The sequence below is a fragment of the Perissodus microlepis genome, chromosome 15 (assembly GCF_051167445.1).
Source record: "Perissodus microlepis isolate ML-2025 ecotype Zambia chromosome 15, ASM5116744v1, whole genome shotgun sequence".
In the NCBI taxonomy this organism is placed as follows: domain Eukaryota; kingdom Metazoa; phylum Chordata; class Actinopteri; order Cichliformes; family Cichlidae; genus Perissodus; species Perissodus microlepis.
This window is the reverse complement of record NC_140475.1, coordinates 38,232,777-38,247,432: the sequence shown is the minus strand read 5'-3', so window position 1 is coordinate 38,247,432 and position 14,656 is coordinate 38,232,777. Positions and strand designations below refer to the sequence as shown.

The window sequence follows — 14,656 nt, the reverse complement described above, 5'->3', positions numbered from 1 at the left end:
CTCCAAATTCAAGTAAATGTAATACTCAAGTGCAAGCAAAGGCAGAAGGAAGATTTTCCTTCTTCTCAGAGGAGAAGTTGTTAAAGCTTAACTTCTGAGCTCCTGATGAGGCTGGAGTAGAGGGAGCTGCAGAGGGAGAGCAAGAGCAGGGACAAACCAGGAGATAAGGTCATCCCAGGTTAGGTAGTTTTACACAGGATGATCTGCAGCAATCCACTGTCTTCAACTGCTTTAGCAAAAGTGCAGTGGCTTTAGCAGTTTCTGTCCTGCAGCAGGGGGAATGCCCAGCATTCAGTATTATGCTGCCTTTTAATGCAAGCAGGGTGGCTGTAAATCTGAACAGAGCATGATTAGGTTTTGATCCTCAGTTCACTGCAAATTTGTTTGTCAAGCAATTCTGAGATTGACACCTTGCAGTGCAGAGGTCTCACATTAGTGCCTGTCGGTAAAGAAACACCTCCTCCCCACCGAAACTGAAAAGAAAAATTTGAGAATGAAATCATTCACGCAGCTAGGTTTGCATCCAAACATCTTATTTCTCTGGTTTGATCTGCATTGTCACAGGCCTGTCGGCTCACACTAAATGTTTCAGGATTTGTTTTGACTTTTCAGCATCTTCAGGATGAGCTTCAACACACGACAGTATCCGACATTCATTTGAAGTCAGAGAAAAAAAGGATCGTCTCAAAGTGCATCATTCTCGTGCATCAGTACGAACGTTAGCTCCTCGTGCCCTTTAACAACCTTGCTCACGCGCCACACTGGTTTAGCACTATAAAGACCAGAGGCAGATGATAGACAGTGGATGCTGCCGTGTAGCTGCAATCACCTGTCCTTTCTTCTGTCTCTGCAGAAACTGGCCAACTCTAAAGCACATACCTCAAGATTCATCAGTGCCAACCTGCCGTGCAACAAATTCAAGAACCGCCTGGTGAACATCATGCCTTTCGAGTCTACTCGCGTCTGCCTGCAGCCGATCAGAGGGGTGGAGGGCTCTGACTACATCAATGCCAGCTTCATCGACGGGTACAGGTGAGCCCACAGAAATCACTTCACAGAAATAAGTAGTGCGGCGCATTTCTGCTCAGCTGCTGCACCTCTAATGAGCCGGGGGTTGGACCTTCTCTGTGGCAGCTGACAGCATTAAATTACAGGCTGACATGGAGTCCGGTGTTTCACCGCCTCACATCCCTTTGTTGTGTCAGTTGTCAAAACAAATTGGTTTTATTGACAGGCCTGTTCATTCTCCCACTTTTTCCACCTCTTGTGAATGGATAGGCTGTTTGAGATCAGTGACAGGTCAGAGAAATGAACTGATTACACCAACAGGTCCACGACGCGACTGCCGTCTGTGTCCATGTTCTGTCTTTGGACATGAAGAAATCTTGAGGGTTTTCTACCTTTATAGAAGGGAAATGAACTGAGGTGACACTCAGCTTAATGCCTGTGTGATCGTAGCTCAGTATGAAGGCCAGAAGTCTGATCAGTCCTTTTCTTATTTCTATCAACATTTATGTGCAAAAACATAATGAAAACAGTTTAGGTTAAGTTTATTTCATTGTCTTCTCTTCTCAAGGAAACACTGACATTGCAATAAAACATAGTAAAGTAGAGACATGCATGAATTTGAGATTCAAAGTAACGCTGATTTGAAGAACATGCAGTCTATATGGTTCATATTACTTATTCCTGTAGTCTGCATTTGGAGCTCTACGATGTAGCACCATGCCCAAAAGATTATGTGACAACACGAGTCATGATCGTCTCCACAGCTTTAGCCAGAACTCGTATGATCGCATGATTATATGGTTCAGGATATACAAAGTTGGTCACTTGAGCTTTGGGCTAAAATTCAACTCACAAACTTTCATGTTTTTGCTCAGATTTTATTCTGAAAGTTATGACGGCGAGTGATGATTCAAATCTCCCCTCAGTCTACTAACATTGTCTTCTGTTTACAGTAAGCTTACAGCTGCGAGATGCATCACTGAGCACTATCACAGTCGGTCACGTCCCCTTACTTCAGGTGTAGAAAGCATGTTTAGACAGTGCTGTTTATTTATAAGCACAGATGAATATTAAATTCTTTGAATGGCCAGCAGGTCGTCGGCTGCAAAAAACAACTTGTGTTTGTGTAGATTTCAGCTGGAAAATGACTCCAAAGTTATTGATGAGTGCCCTCAATGCACGGCCTTGGTAAACCGTTACTAAACTGAATACAACACGATGTTTATTTTATAAAATCTCTTCCCCAATCTTTGTCCAGAAACACGATAAACAGAGTGACTCTGACATTAGCCTAGGAGCATAAAGTGTCCCTCAGACTTAGTCACATTCAGCCCAACACGTCACAATGTGATTTCATAAACAGCACACATATCTCTCACAACATTAGCACTGATATTGTCACACATCACGTTAATCACGGCTCTTTTATGAAAACACTTACTGAAAGTTTTCTAGCGCACTTTCACAGAAAGCAGTGGCTAATGAGTCAGGACTTCCCATTTTACATGCAGGGTGGGTGTATGTTGTTTTTGGCTCCCAGCACCTAATGAAGTCCCCTGAGTACCCCCCACCAAAGGGAGGCAACGGAAAGAGGCAGGGGTGTCGTGTAATTCCTCTCTAATTCCTGTGTCGGTAATTAAGAGCGAAGTGAGATTCGGGGAGCTCCATCCCTCACTGAGCTCAGCCTTTAAAGAGCGAAGCATGGATTAGGATAGATTAAGGTGAGGGGAATGCACATGATTATGATGATTAGTGGACATGCCCGGTGACGTCTTTGTGTATCACCATTAGTTATTCTCTTCCTACTTACTGCGCTGCGAGATACAAAGGCAGCGAGTGCTTACACCACCACGTTATTAACTCTGCATGAGTCAAAAGTTACAACAGTGAAATCTGCTTCCTGCTTAATTAACTTTTGATAGAACTCTGTTGTGGTTCTCACTATTAACTGTGAAATGCTTTAATTTGTCTAATATTAATGGAAAATCTATTCTATTAACTTTTCCGGGTTATTGATTTGGCTTTCGTTTCTGTCAGCGAGTTTGCCTGAAATTCTTGCTTCATGCAGAATTTTAACTGGTTCATATTTTTTCATAGTTTCAAAAAGATAAACCTTCACATATGCTATACTGATTACATACAAACTGAGGTATTTCAAAGGCTTTTAATGATTATAGCTTGTAGCTCAAGAAATTCAAAAATCTAGTATCTCAGATTATTGAAATATTTCATTTAAGGCTGCTTTTCAATGAACCATATATCTGTCAGTCTAGTTCAGTAGACACAACCACAGGGAAGTGTGCTGACTTGAAAGTTGTCCAGGTGATGATCATCAACACCCTCTGCAAGGAAAGGAAGCCACAGAAGGTCATTGCTCAAAAGGCTGTTTGCAGCACGTATATTCATGATAAGATCATTAAACCCAAGCGACAGAGATGACCACAGATTTTTGTGGATTGTGAAGAATGTGGGAGCGCTTCATAAGTAGTAGAGTGAGGGACATTAAAAGCTGTCACACACAAGTGTCTTGAAGAAAAGTGCTACACCATCACAGTCCTGAATCAGAGGCTGCATTACTGAAACTGCATTACTGCTCAGAGGTCCAAAGTCCTCTTTTCTTTGGTGATTCGGGATGCCACGTCATCTGCTGGTGCTTTTTGCTTCACTGTGTTTTATCACGTCCAGAGTGAACACAGCTTGTACCAGAGTATTTAGAGCACTTCATGTTTCCATCTTCTGACAAGTTTTATGGAGATGGAAATTTCTTTTGTCCAGCAGGAGCCAACACCTGCCCACAGAGCCAAAATCACTACCAAATGCTTCGCTGACCAAATTATTACTGTGCTTGATTAGCCCGTCATTTGTTTGTGGTGTGAAGATGAGAAATACTCAACCTTAGAAAAGAAACAAAAACAGAGAAGCTGAAGGCAGATAGCAAAACAACCTGGTAATAATAACACCTCAGCAGTGCTGCAAGCTGATGGCCCCATCACACAGCACAGGGATGCGATAATTCATGGTTAATGGGGTATTAAATAAGGACTATATACTGCTGGACCCTTTCTGCTCTTGGCTCTGTATGATGGCACGATCATCATGTTGGTGTTGTTCCCAGATCAACATAGTAAATGTTGTTCCAGGACCAATCAGAGTGTTGTGACATCATACTTTTGCGACTTCGGGAAAAACCGCCGTAAAACAAAAAATTGTACTTAAGCTGCGAGAAACCGCCTCTGTCCGCCGATCAACAGACCCTGACCCTTTAATAAACGCTGAGCAGAATTGATATTGTCCTTGCAACACTGGAACTTCATAAATGCCCGAATGGCTTGGCGCGCCAAAGAATAACGTCACAACAATGTGATTGGTCACTTGCAATGTTGATCCTGGAACAACATAGTAAATGTTGTTCCAGGATCAACACCAACACGACGATATCAGATCATCCCTGTAACACGACATATTATACATATGTTAGACTAAGTTTAGATCAATATAGTCACAAAAGCTGCACCACATGTTGTTAAAGCCTTAGTCATCCATTTAGATACAAGCTGCCTTAAAGGGGGGCTAAGCCAAGATAATAATAACAATGTAAATAAGGATTATTTTGAACTGCAAATCATGCAAAGCCACTCTACTCCAAGAATAGAAATGTGGAGCTTTCAGGCTTCCAACTTGCAAATGATTGCACACCGTTTTTATTTACATTTTAAGCAGCATCCAAAGTTTTGTATTCAATCCCAGGAGGCTTAAGTGACATCAGCTCAACATGAACATCCAGAGAGTTCTTAGAGACGGGCTACACGTTGGTTTTTGATTTTCTGCTGGCAGTAGAAAAAAAGCAGAATAACTCCAGCCTTGTCTCTAAAACAAAGGTCTGAATATTAGCATATATGCTAATATTCAGACCTTTGTTTTAGAGGGTTAGGGTTAGGGCTACTACAGTTTAGTAACATTTGGTTCAAACTGTTCTGGGTGCTCATCAACAATCTGGCTTTAAATGAACTTAGCCAGGCAGGATCAGCTGCTGCTGGTTAAATGCTTCAGTCAGTCAGCAGCGCTCAGCAGGTAAAGTGACAGCATCAAAATAAGCAGCTTTCGTTCCTATATTTGTTTTGGTTGTTGTATTATGGAGTATTGAAATAATAGCTCCACTGCTTGTGAGAGGAGGACAAACATGTAGCCAAAAACAACAAAGCCTCCAACCACCAGTGTCACACAAGAGCACTGATATATACAGATAACAGAAACACACCCAGGCATGCAAGTCTGTGGGAATTACCTAGGCCCACTGTTATATGCGTCAACACTGCCCCCTGGTGGTGTCCAGCTGCAGAGGATCGCCTCGAGCCGGCAGAGCAGCTGGGGTGGCATCTGTCATTTTAACAGAGCTGTTAAAAAGGCTATGTGTTCAAGCAAAACTATTTAAAAATCAGCGCACACATTAGCAAGCAGCTGACTCATCAAAATTTCTTTAAAGGGGTATGTGAAATTAAATATTTAACACCTGAGAGGTTCGTTCAACACTTGTGGGATGTCATTGCCCAGAACTCTTATCTGGATGTGGTGAAGCCGCAGCTAAATTAACTCTTTTATTTTTGCAGTGTCACGAATTGTGAAAAACCATGACTGTAATTCATAATAAGCATTTTAGGCAGATGTACTTGACCCATTGCACATTTTAATGGAGCAAGTTCTTGTTTTCTAAGGTATTATTTATCAGCTTACGTGTCTCAGAACCAGCCAGGCAAAGTCGGTCATCACCCGAAATACCCGGACCCCCAAGTTCCTAAAACCAAATCACAGATCTCTTTGGGAGCACTGAGTCGATCATTAACTGACATAAAAAAGCAGGTAAAATTAGTTTGGGGCAGCTGGTGATTATCTGGCTAAGCAACGCATACACAGTTTACTTTACTGAATCACAATCAGGTAAGAAGATGAGAATAAAGATATTTCTTTGCTTTCATTGGACTGTACATGTACAAACTCACTCGCAGCCTTGACAGATCAAACTAAACCTTTTCGATTTCTGTCCATTTCATGATAATATGAGTGGGCAACAGTGAGATTATTTAACTGCTGTCACTTTGCTTTACAGAAAGAAACCCAAAGTGATTTTCTGAAGCAGAGCTGAAGTGGAAGAAAACTGAAGCCAAATAGCAGCTGAGCTGCTGCAGCCCAGAGGAGTAAACACAGGCTCTGTGTCTCTGTTTCCATTTGCAGGCAGCAGAAAGCCTACATGGCCACCCAGGGCCCGTTAGCCGAGACCACAGAGGACTTCTGGAGAATGCTGTGGGAGCACAACTCCACCATCGTAGTGATGCTCACCAAACTCCGAGAGATGGGACGGGTAATACAAAACAGCTTCACCTTCTTTTATGTCACGTTGCACTGAAAACAATGCAAGATCTGAATTGTTTCTATACATCAAGCAGAAATCTGGAATGAAAGTGATGATAAAGGCTCCACAGGGAAAAGGAGGGCAGAGCATACACAAATGTATATTTTTAACATGAGTAAAAATGCTTTCTTTTTTTTTTTTAAGGAGCATGAAATGTTTTTACATTTTGCCAAATCTGGTTTTAATAAAACTCGTATACACTGAATTTACTGTTAAGTAGAATGACATTTCAAAGAGTATAATGATCTGTACTTAACACATAAGGCTCTGCTTGAAACATCTGGCTGTGTGATTTTGTACAATAAATATTTTTCAACTACTGGTAAAGACAAAGTTTGTCAAGGATTTAAAGTCTTTGACAAAAAGTTCAATATACTCCTAAATACCATCCAGTAATGGGTTTCTAAAGATGGTTGGATCAGTGTGTATAAAAGTGGAATATACAATTTGAATATGCAGAAAATGTAGTGCTTTACTTAAATGAAGAAAGACATTTATTCACTTTATTCAGTAAAATTTAAGTTAATTTAATTGTTTTATTTTTGTCATTGTAACTTCTTGTTTTGTCTGTTTTTGCTTTTTAGTTAGTTATGAATCTATTATTTGATCATCACACCTCTCAGGTCCATTAAATATGCAGTCTTATAATAAACAGTAAAAACAAAAGGCTGTTATGTGCAGTGATTTTATATGTCAACATGGATTTGCTCTGGCTGCTCATGGAGGTGGGTTGCAAAGCGACTGGCAGCTTAAATATATTTTTGGGCTGAGCTGATATGGACGAGCTGTGAGATCAGCTGAGCTGACAGGCATGTAGCTGAGCTCGACGTTACAGCCTGCCTGATGTCATGCAGGATTTCTGCAGCTCTGTGTATGTTACAATGTAACTGTATCCATGCAGATTTACAGTATGTGCACATCGATGCATAGAGTTCATTGTCATATACTTTTAAATGTTACAAGAAACAGCACTGTTGATGACTCATAAGGACATGCAGATACTCACATTTTGCTATAATTCAGCAATGACCTGCTTTCAAATGAACGCTCCTGTTCCACCACGTCAGCCTTTGTCCAGTCTCTGTGTTATCAAAGTCCTTGAAGAAGCTGGTGCTGAAGTGTCACACTGCTTTTATTTCCTTTATCAGCAGACACTGGGGTTGTTTGCTGTGCTGTGGGTGCTTACACAGAAGGAAAAAAGCGTGGTGGTCAAAAGCAGCCTGACAGCAACAGAAGCCACTGCCCATTTCACACTAATCTGAGGCCTAATCGTTGCATTTTGGTCTCATTGTTAAAACTCCAAGTCAGTTATGCATTTTGCGATCATCTTCTCTCCATCTTTCAGGAAAAGTGCCATCAGTACTGGCCTGCTGAGCGCTCTGCACGTTACCAATACTTTGTTGTGGACCCGATGGCCGAGTACAACATGCCTCAGTACATCCTCCGAGAGTTCAAAGTCACTGATGCCCGGGTAGGTTCTCTTTTAGCAGCAGCAGGAATGTGACTGCAGATCATTCATACGCTCTTTCCAGCTGGTGGGGGAGGCAGGGATCGTTCTGTGTGAGCCATTTATCTTTTTTTTTCTTTCCATTTTCCTGCATATTAACCAGGATGGTCAATCGAGGACCATCAGGCAGTTTCAGTTCACGGATTGGCCAGAGCAAGGAGTGCCAAAAACCGGGGAGGGATTCATTGACTTCATTGGCCAAGTGCATAAAACTAAAGAGCAATTCGGACAAGATGGACCCATCACTGTTCACTGCAGGTAACTAAGAGTGTGTGTACGTTTGACAGTGTATAATCGGTTTGGTTGTCAAAATCTGACACGAGAAGCTTTAAGTGATAAATTTCAGTATAATAATGTTAATGTATGTTTACCAGTGCTGGTGTTGGGAGGACTGGTGTGTTTATTACTCTGAGCATCGTTCTGGAAAGGATGAGGTATGAAGGAGTGGTCGACCTCTTCCAGACCGTCAAGACTCTCCGAACTCAGAGACCGGCTATGGTGCAGACAGAGGTATCAGTGTGATGCAGGGGCGTTCATCACAAGGGGCACAGTCATAGACAGCACATAAAAGAATATAACACATCTTTTTGATTCTCCCCAAACAATAACATATCTTGGCTATATCTCTATCTACAAATTCAAAAAGCAACACAACATTGTGGCTTCATTAGTATCTGTGCAGACACAATCCACGTCTCTATGGCTCCTCCTGCCAGAGCAATAAACAAACATGTTGATCGACATCACGAAGTGCACAGAACTACATAAGTAACAAGAAAATTAGTTCACTTGTGTGCCACAATGCACAGCTGACACTGTCGAAACTGTTTGTTGCATCAGTGCAACAACATGATTAGCGCATATGTTTACTAGTTTATCTGTTGAATGGGTCTGTTAGGGCAGGGCGGGACAACCGCCGAATTTACAGAGTTCTCCCATAGATTTCTGTTCCGCTTTAGTTCCACACCTCCACCTTATAATGTCTCTGATGTAGCCTTCAGATATGAAAAGTGAAAAGTGACTTTGCCTTAAACCTGCATTATATCTCATGACCAGCAGGGGGCAGTCCACTGAACGCAAAAGCAACCCAGTAAAACTTTGTCAATGAGTTTAAGGTTTCAGTTTGTGAATACATTATGATGTTTATTTTATAAATTGCTCCATTTAGAGTGAAACGGAGCTCAACAGTGAAGAGTAAGAATCCCATCCATATTCTGATTAGGAGCCATAATATTGCATCCATCCAAAGTAAACTTGGATTGTGAAACAATGGCAGGTGCTCCTGTAAAAGGTCTGTGATCTCTCTGATTTGTGGAGGTCACAGTTACTGTGGAAATGTTTAAAACCACAAACGTCACGTCGCTTAGTGAGTATGAAACTTATGTAACCACGACTGTACCATGTTGAAAACAAGATTATCGATTGTACAGGGAGTGCAGAATTATTAGGCAAATGAGTATTTTGTCCACATCATCCTCTTCATGCATGTTGTCTTACTCCAAGCTGTATAGGCTCGAAAGCCTACTACCAATTAAGCATATTAGGTGATGTGCATCTCTGTAATGAGAAGGGGTGTGGTCTAATGACATCAACACCCTATATCAGGTGTGCATAATTATTAGGCAACGTCCTTTCCTTTGGCAAAATGGGTCAAAAGAAGGACTTGACAGGCTCAGAAAAGTCAAAAATAGTGAGATATCTTGCAGAGGGATGCAGCAGTCTCAAAATTGCAAAGCTTCTGAAGCGTGATCATCGAACAATCAAGCGTTTCATTCAAAATAGTCAACAGGGTCGCAAGAAGCGTGTGGAAAAACCAAGGCGCAAAATAACTGCCCATGAACTGAGAAAAGTCAAGCGTGCAGCTGCCAAGATGCCACTTGCCACCAGTTTGGCCATATTTCAGAGCTGCAACATCACTGGAGTGCCCAAAAGCACAAGGTGTGCAATACTCAGAGACATGGCCAAGGTAAGAAAGGCTGAAAGACGACCACCACTGAACAAGACACACAAGCTGAAACGTCAAGACTGGGCCAAGAAATATCTCAAGACTGGTTTTTCTAAGGTTTTATGGACTGATGAAATGAGAGTGAGTCTTGATGGGCCAGATGGATGGGCCCGTGGCTGGATTGGTAAAGGGCAGAGAGCTCCAGTCCGACTCAGACGCCAGCAAGGTGGAGGTGGAGTACTGGTTTGGGCTGGTATCATCAAAGATGAGCTTGTGGGGCCTTTTCGGGTTGAGGATGGAGTCAAGCTCAACTCCCAGTCCTACTGCCAGTTTCTGGAAGACACCTTCTTCAAGCAGTGGTACAGGAAGAAGTCTGCATCCTTCAAGAAAAACATGATTTTCATGCAGGACAATGCTCCATCACACGCGTCCAAGTACTCCACAGCGTGGCTGGCAAGAAAGGGTATAAAAGAAGAAAAACTAATGACATGGCCTCCTTGTTCACCTGATCTGAACCCCACTGAGAACCTGTGGTCCATCATCAAATGTGAGATTTACAAGGAGGGAAAACAGTACACCTCTCTGAACAGTGTCTGGGAGGCTGTGGTTGCTGCTGCACGCAATGTTGATGGTGAACAGATCAAAACACTGACAGAATCCATGGATGGCAGGCTTTTGAGTGTCCTTGCAAAGAAAGGTGGCTATATTGGTCGCTGATTTGTTTTTGTTTTGTTTTTGAATGTCAGGAATGTATATTTGTGAATGTGGAGATGTTATATTGGTTTCACTGGTAAAAATAAATCATTGAAATGGGTATATATTTGTTTTTTGTTAAGTTGCCTAATAATTCTGCACAGTAATAGTCACCTGCACACACAGATATCCCCCTAAAATAGCTCAAACTAAAAACAAACTAAAAACTACTTCCAAAAACATTCAGCTTTGATATTAATGAGTTTTTTGGGTTCATTGAGAACATGGTTGTTGTTCAATAATAACATTATTCCTCAAAAATACAACTTGCCTAATAATTCTGCACTCCCTGTATAATCTATTTATCAATGAATTGGTTTGATCCAAATCAAATCTTTTTATGATCACGTTTCACCTCACCGCTGGTTGGCTTGGTTCATATAAGTGTTGTGTAGCAGGATAATTAACAGGGTATTTGGGGCATGTATACTCAGTTTACTACTCCTGCATAATATCCAGTTTTAAAACAACAGACGGTCAGCCGGAAGCTTCAGAACAGGATTTATGTTTGTGACATATTTACATTATAAACTGCTGCTGCACTGCAGCGGCAAACCTGAAGTTCCTAATGAAAATAAATCCACTTTACTGTACAACTTTGTCTCTGCTATAATCCTCCTTACGTGCTGATCAAAACTTATTTTGTGTCTCTAGGATCAGTACCAGCTGTGCTACCGGGCTGCTCTGGAGTACCTGGGAAGCTTTGATCACTATGCAACATAACCCTGCCCAGAAAGATGCCTCAGAGGAGATTTGTGTCTCTTCTGAGCCACATCCACTCTGCTCCATTGGCCCCTGCAGGCTGATGAGGAGGCTCTGAAGAGGACTGATGAGGAGATGACCACAGCAGGAATCAGGAGAGATTAATGGAAAGAGGAGAGGCGATGTGATGACCTCCCCCTCCTGGACTGGTGCCATGATTCTGCCACAGACCCCACACAAAAACAACCCAAAAAACAACCCTGAAAGACTCGTACTGTACTCATGCCTCATTCTGATCCCTGCGACTCCCCAATTTCTGCCTCCTCAAAATAGCAAAAACTATTTTTCTGCTACTTTCATTTATATCCATCATTACTATGTTGTTAGCCATTATTAGAGTTTATTTTGTGATCACTTACATTGGTTACTATATGTCTTAATGGGTCTTTTCTTAATTTGCCTCTCTTGTTTTTCTTAATTTTTAATAGAGGACATGTATTTTCAACATGATCCAAGTCATTAATACTGGACGCCGTATATTCACAGCTGCTAATGATTTTTTTATTTTATACCACAGATATGATATTCTAATGTTTATCGTTATTCGGTTGGTCTTATTTAGAGGGAAACTTGGAGAATGATGATCTCTACTAGACAGATCAACTGAGCAAATAAGGTTTGTGACCTGCAGTATGAAATACATCACAGCTATAAATGTGCAAAGACTCATCACATCTGAAGAACTGCAAGCATGTACAGAGTTTTTTGTCATTAAATAATGTTCTCGGAGTCTTCAGAGATCTGGAGGCTTTCAGCAAAAGAATAATGAAGCAGTTGGAAAAGTTGTGGACTCAGGTAGACTAACACAGATGGCCTGTTCATGAGTTTTTTTGTGAAATAAGTGTGACGTCAAATGCAGAGCTCGTGCTCCACACGTAAAAAATGAAATTCTGACACCTGGAGAGAAAAAAAGAATAAAACCCCAACATCAGAAGATCCTCTGTGAGCAACATTAGTGACAGTGAGGACAAAAAACTACCGTTTAACAGGAAGAGACCTCTCACAGAGCCAGGCTCAGAAAGGAACAGCCATACACAACAGTCCATTGGGGGGAATGAGGGGAAATAGAAGCGAAAAAAGGGATCGTGAAAATGAACAACAGACAAGTTATGGGAAAGAGCAGACAATATTCTGGGATGAATTTTAATCAGATTGGTTTTATTGCTTCTCCTTGAAGGATTAACTTCACTCTTTATTTCTGTTATTGTCAGCAAATTCCATAAAAAACCCAACAGCACAAGTTACACACTGCAGTGTAGGGAAACGCAATCAGGACCTCTGGTAGACTTTCTTTGCTTAGCTGTGATCAGCTCAAATGTGCTGCTGCTGCGACGCCAGTACTCGCTGCTCTTTGTGGATTTACACACCTGAATTCAAAACAATATCAGGTGATGTTACATGAACCATTGTGACTGATTTCTAATCCCCTGATACTACAAAGCTGGTATAAAGGTGAAATTCAGTGAGTGAATCACCTTAAATGTCATTTGATTTCTGCTATCTCTGATATGAACCAGCACAGACTGTGGCCACTGCAGCTTCTCTGCACTGTCAACATCATGCATTACTGTGAACATCACCACAATGCTGCAAACTAACCTGTTTCACCTTGCACTAAACTGCCTGGTATTTTTATGCAACGTTCAAATAACACAAAGTTAGTAGACTTCAATTTGCTTTAAAGGATGTTTTAAATTTAGGGAGAAAAAATGTCACATCAAGCATTGATCTGATATCTGGAAATTTTAAAATGGCTTAAAAAATGACATGTAAGCAGTGGTGATGGCGCCATGTTGCTCAAAAGACAACAGGAAGAGTGTTTCTGCACAGCAACAGAAATCAGCATAGTTAAAAATTACTATTAACAAGCGACTTGTGTTTGAGACCTATTGGAGTTTGTTTTGACATTTAAGTTGACGTTTAGGCTAAAATAGACTTTTATAATAATCAGTACACGTTACCAAGTTCAGCTTTCTAGCCTGCTACTTTTACACATGACCACAAGAAACTAGAACACACTCTCTGGCCTAATGTGGCTCTTTGGGATTGTTGAAGAGGCAAACTTAAAATGCCAAGAGCCTTACAGAGGCTCAACTGACGGGCAAGCAGCGTGATACGTCTGGGGCTACAAATGTGCCACATGTTTTATGACTGGCAGATCCTGTGTGGACCAGACATGGATAAAAGTCATGAGATGGGCTTAACATTAAAACGAGTGTTGTGTGGGCCAGATATGACCCAAATGTCCAACAACATCTGGCATCTTGTCCAAATAAGGTGGACCTGTGGCTGAATTTAGGGAGGCAGACTCAGCCTGAGTCGGGTACATCACCCAAGGATAAATGCAGCTCATAGAAAATTTCATGTGGGCCCAACATTTATTGGTGTCTGGATATGAGATAAATAAGGATTTTTTTTTATTGTAAATCATTTAATGCTCCTGTAGTGGACTACAAACTTTAAAAAAACTGCAACAACAACAACAACAACAGGGAAATGGTTCTAGAAATAAGCTAAATAGGCCCTCCGTTAACATCAGGGGTTACTAATGTGAAAAAGCTCTGCTGTGACATGCAGCCTGGTTTCTGATGCTCATACTCATTTCACAAAGATTCTCCACATTGTGTTTGTACAAAAACAGCCCAGTTGTTGTAAAGCACACTGAATATGGACTCAACATCCTACAGTACAAGACAGTCATATCTCACATATTCACTCATCTTTGCATCTCCATCTGCATACATGATTTTACATTGACAGGATGCATTTAAACGGGATCGCCACCACAGATAACTCACCTCTTTTATCACTGTGTTGCAGGCTCAGAGAACAACATCATTGTTCTTTGATGCATCTCTGCGTTTTTCATTGAAAGATACAGTGAGGTGGCTTTTGAATGATGCGGACCACTTAAAGGATTCATTTCTCATAGTTGTGCTGTAGGGGTCCTAACTGTTGTATAAACGATCTGTTTTCTATTAAAAGCAGAGAAAAAATGTCTTCAAAATCTTGATGTTAATAAAGTTGAAATGTTGGGTTTTTCATATAAAAGCAGTGACTTCTTTCAATTTTTATAAAAATGTGACGTGAGGTGACACCCGGTGGACCAAGGGGAAACAAATATGCTGTGCTTTGCTGTCCTCGTGTGACTGTTTGGTGTTGTTTATTTTAAGAAATATAGAAGTAAACCTTCATTAAAGTAAATTTAGGGGATTTTGTTTATGAAAATGACATTTCTGCAAATTTCCTGTTGTCTAAATTTTACCCAATAAGA

The 14,656-nt window shown here is 41.2% G+C and overlaps 1 protein-coding gene across 24 annotated transcripts in view; it reads left to right on the top strand.

The window, feature by feature from the left end:
- ptprfa (protein tyrosine phosphatase receptor type Fa) overlaps positions 1–14,433 on the top strand; it is a 350,902-nt gene extending 336,469 nt beyond the window's left edge. For all 24 annotated transcript variants that reach the window (XM_084953588.1, XM_084953601.1, XM_084953608.1 and 21 more), the window contains 6 exons: positions 854–1,032; positions 6,238–6,364; positions 7,761–7,886; positions 8,026–8,180; positions 8,297–8,432; positions 11,275–14,433. In XM_084953588.1, the coding sequence (XP_084809714.1) occupies positions 854–1,032; positions 6,238–6,364; positions 7,761–7,886; positions 8,026–8,180; positions 8,297–8,432; positions 11,275–11,343 (792 nt within the window). In that variant the 3' untranslated portion in view covers positions 11,344–14,433. The remainder of the gene's footprint in view (positions 1–853; positions 1,033–6,237; positions 6,365–7,760; positions 7,887–8,025; positions 8,181–8,296; positions 8,433–11,274) is intronic.
- Positions 14,434–14,656: the final 223 nt, after the last annotated feature.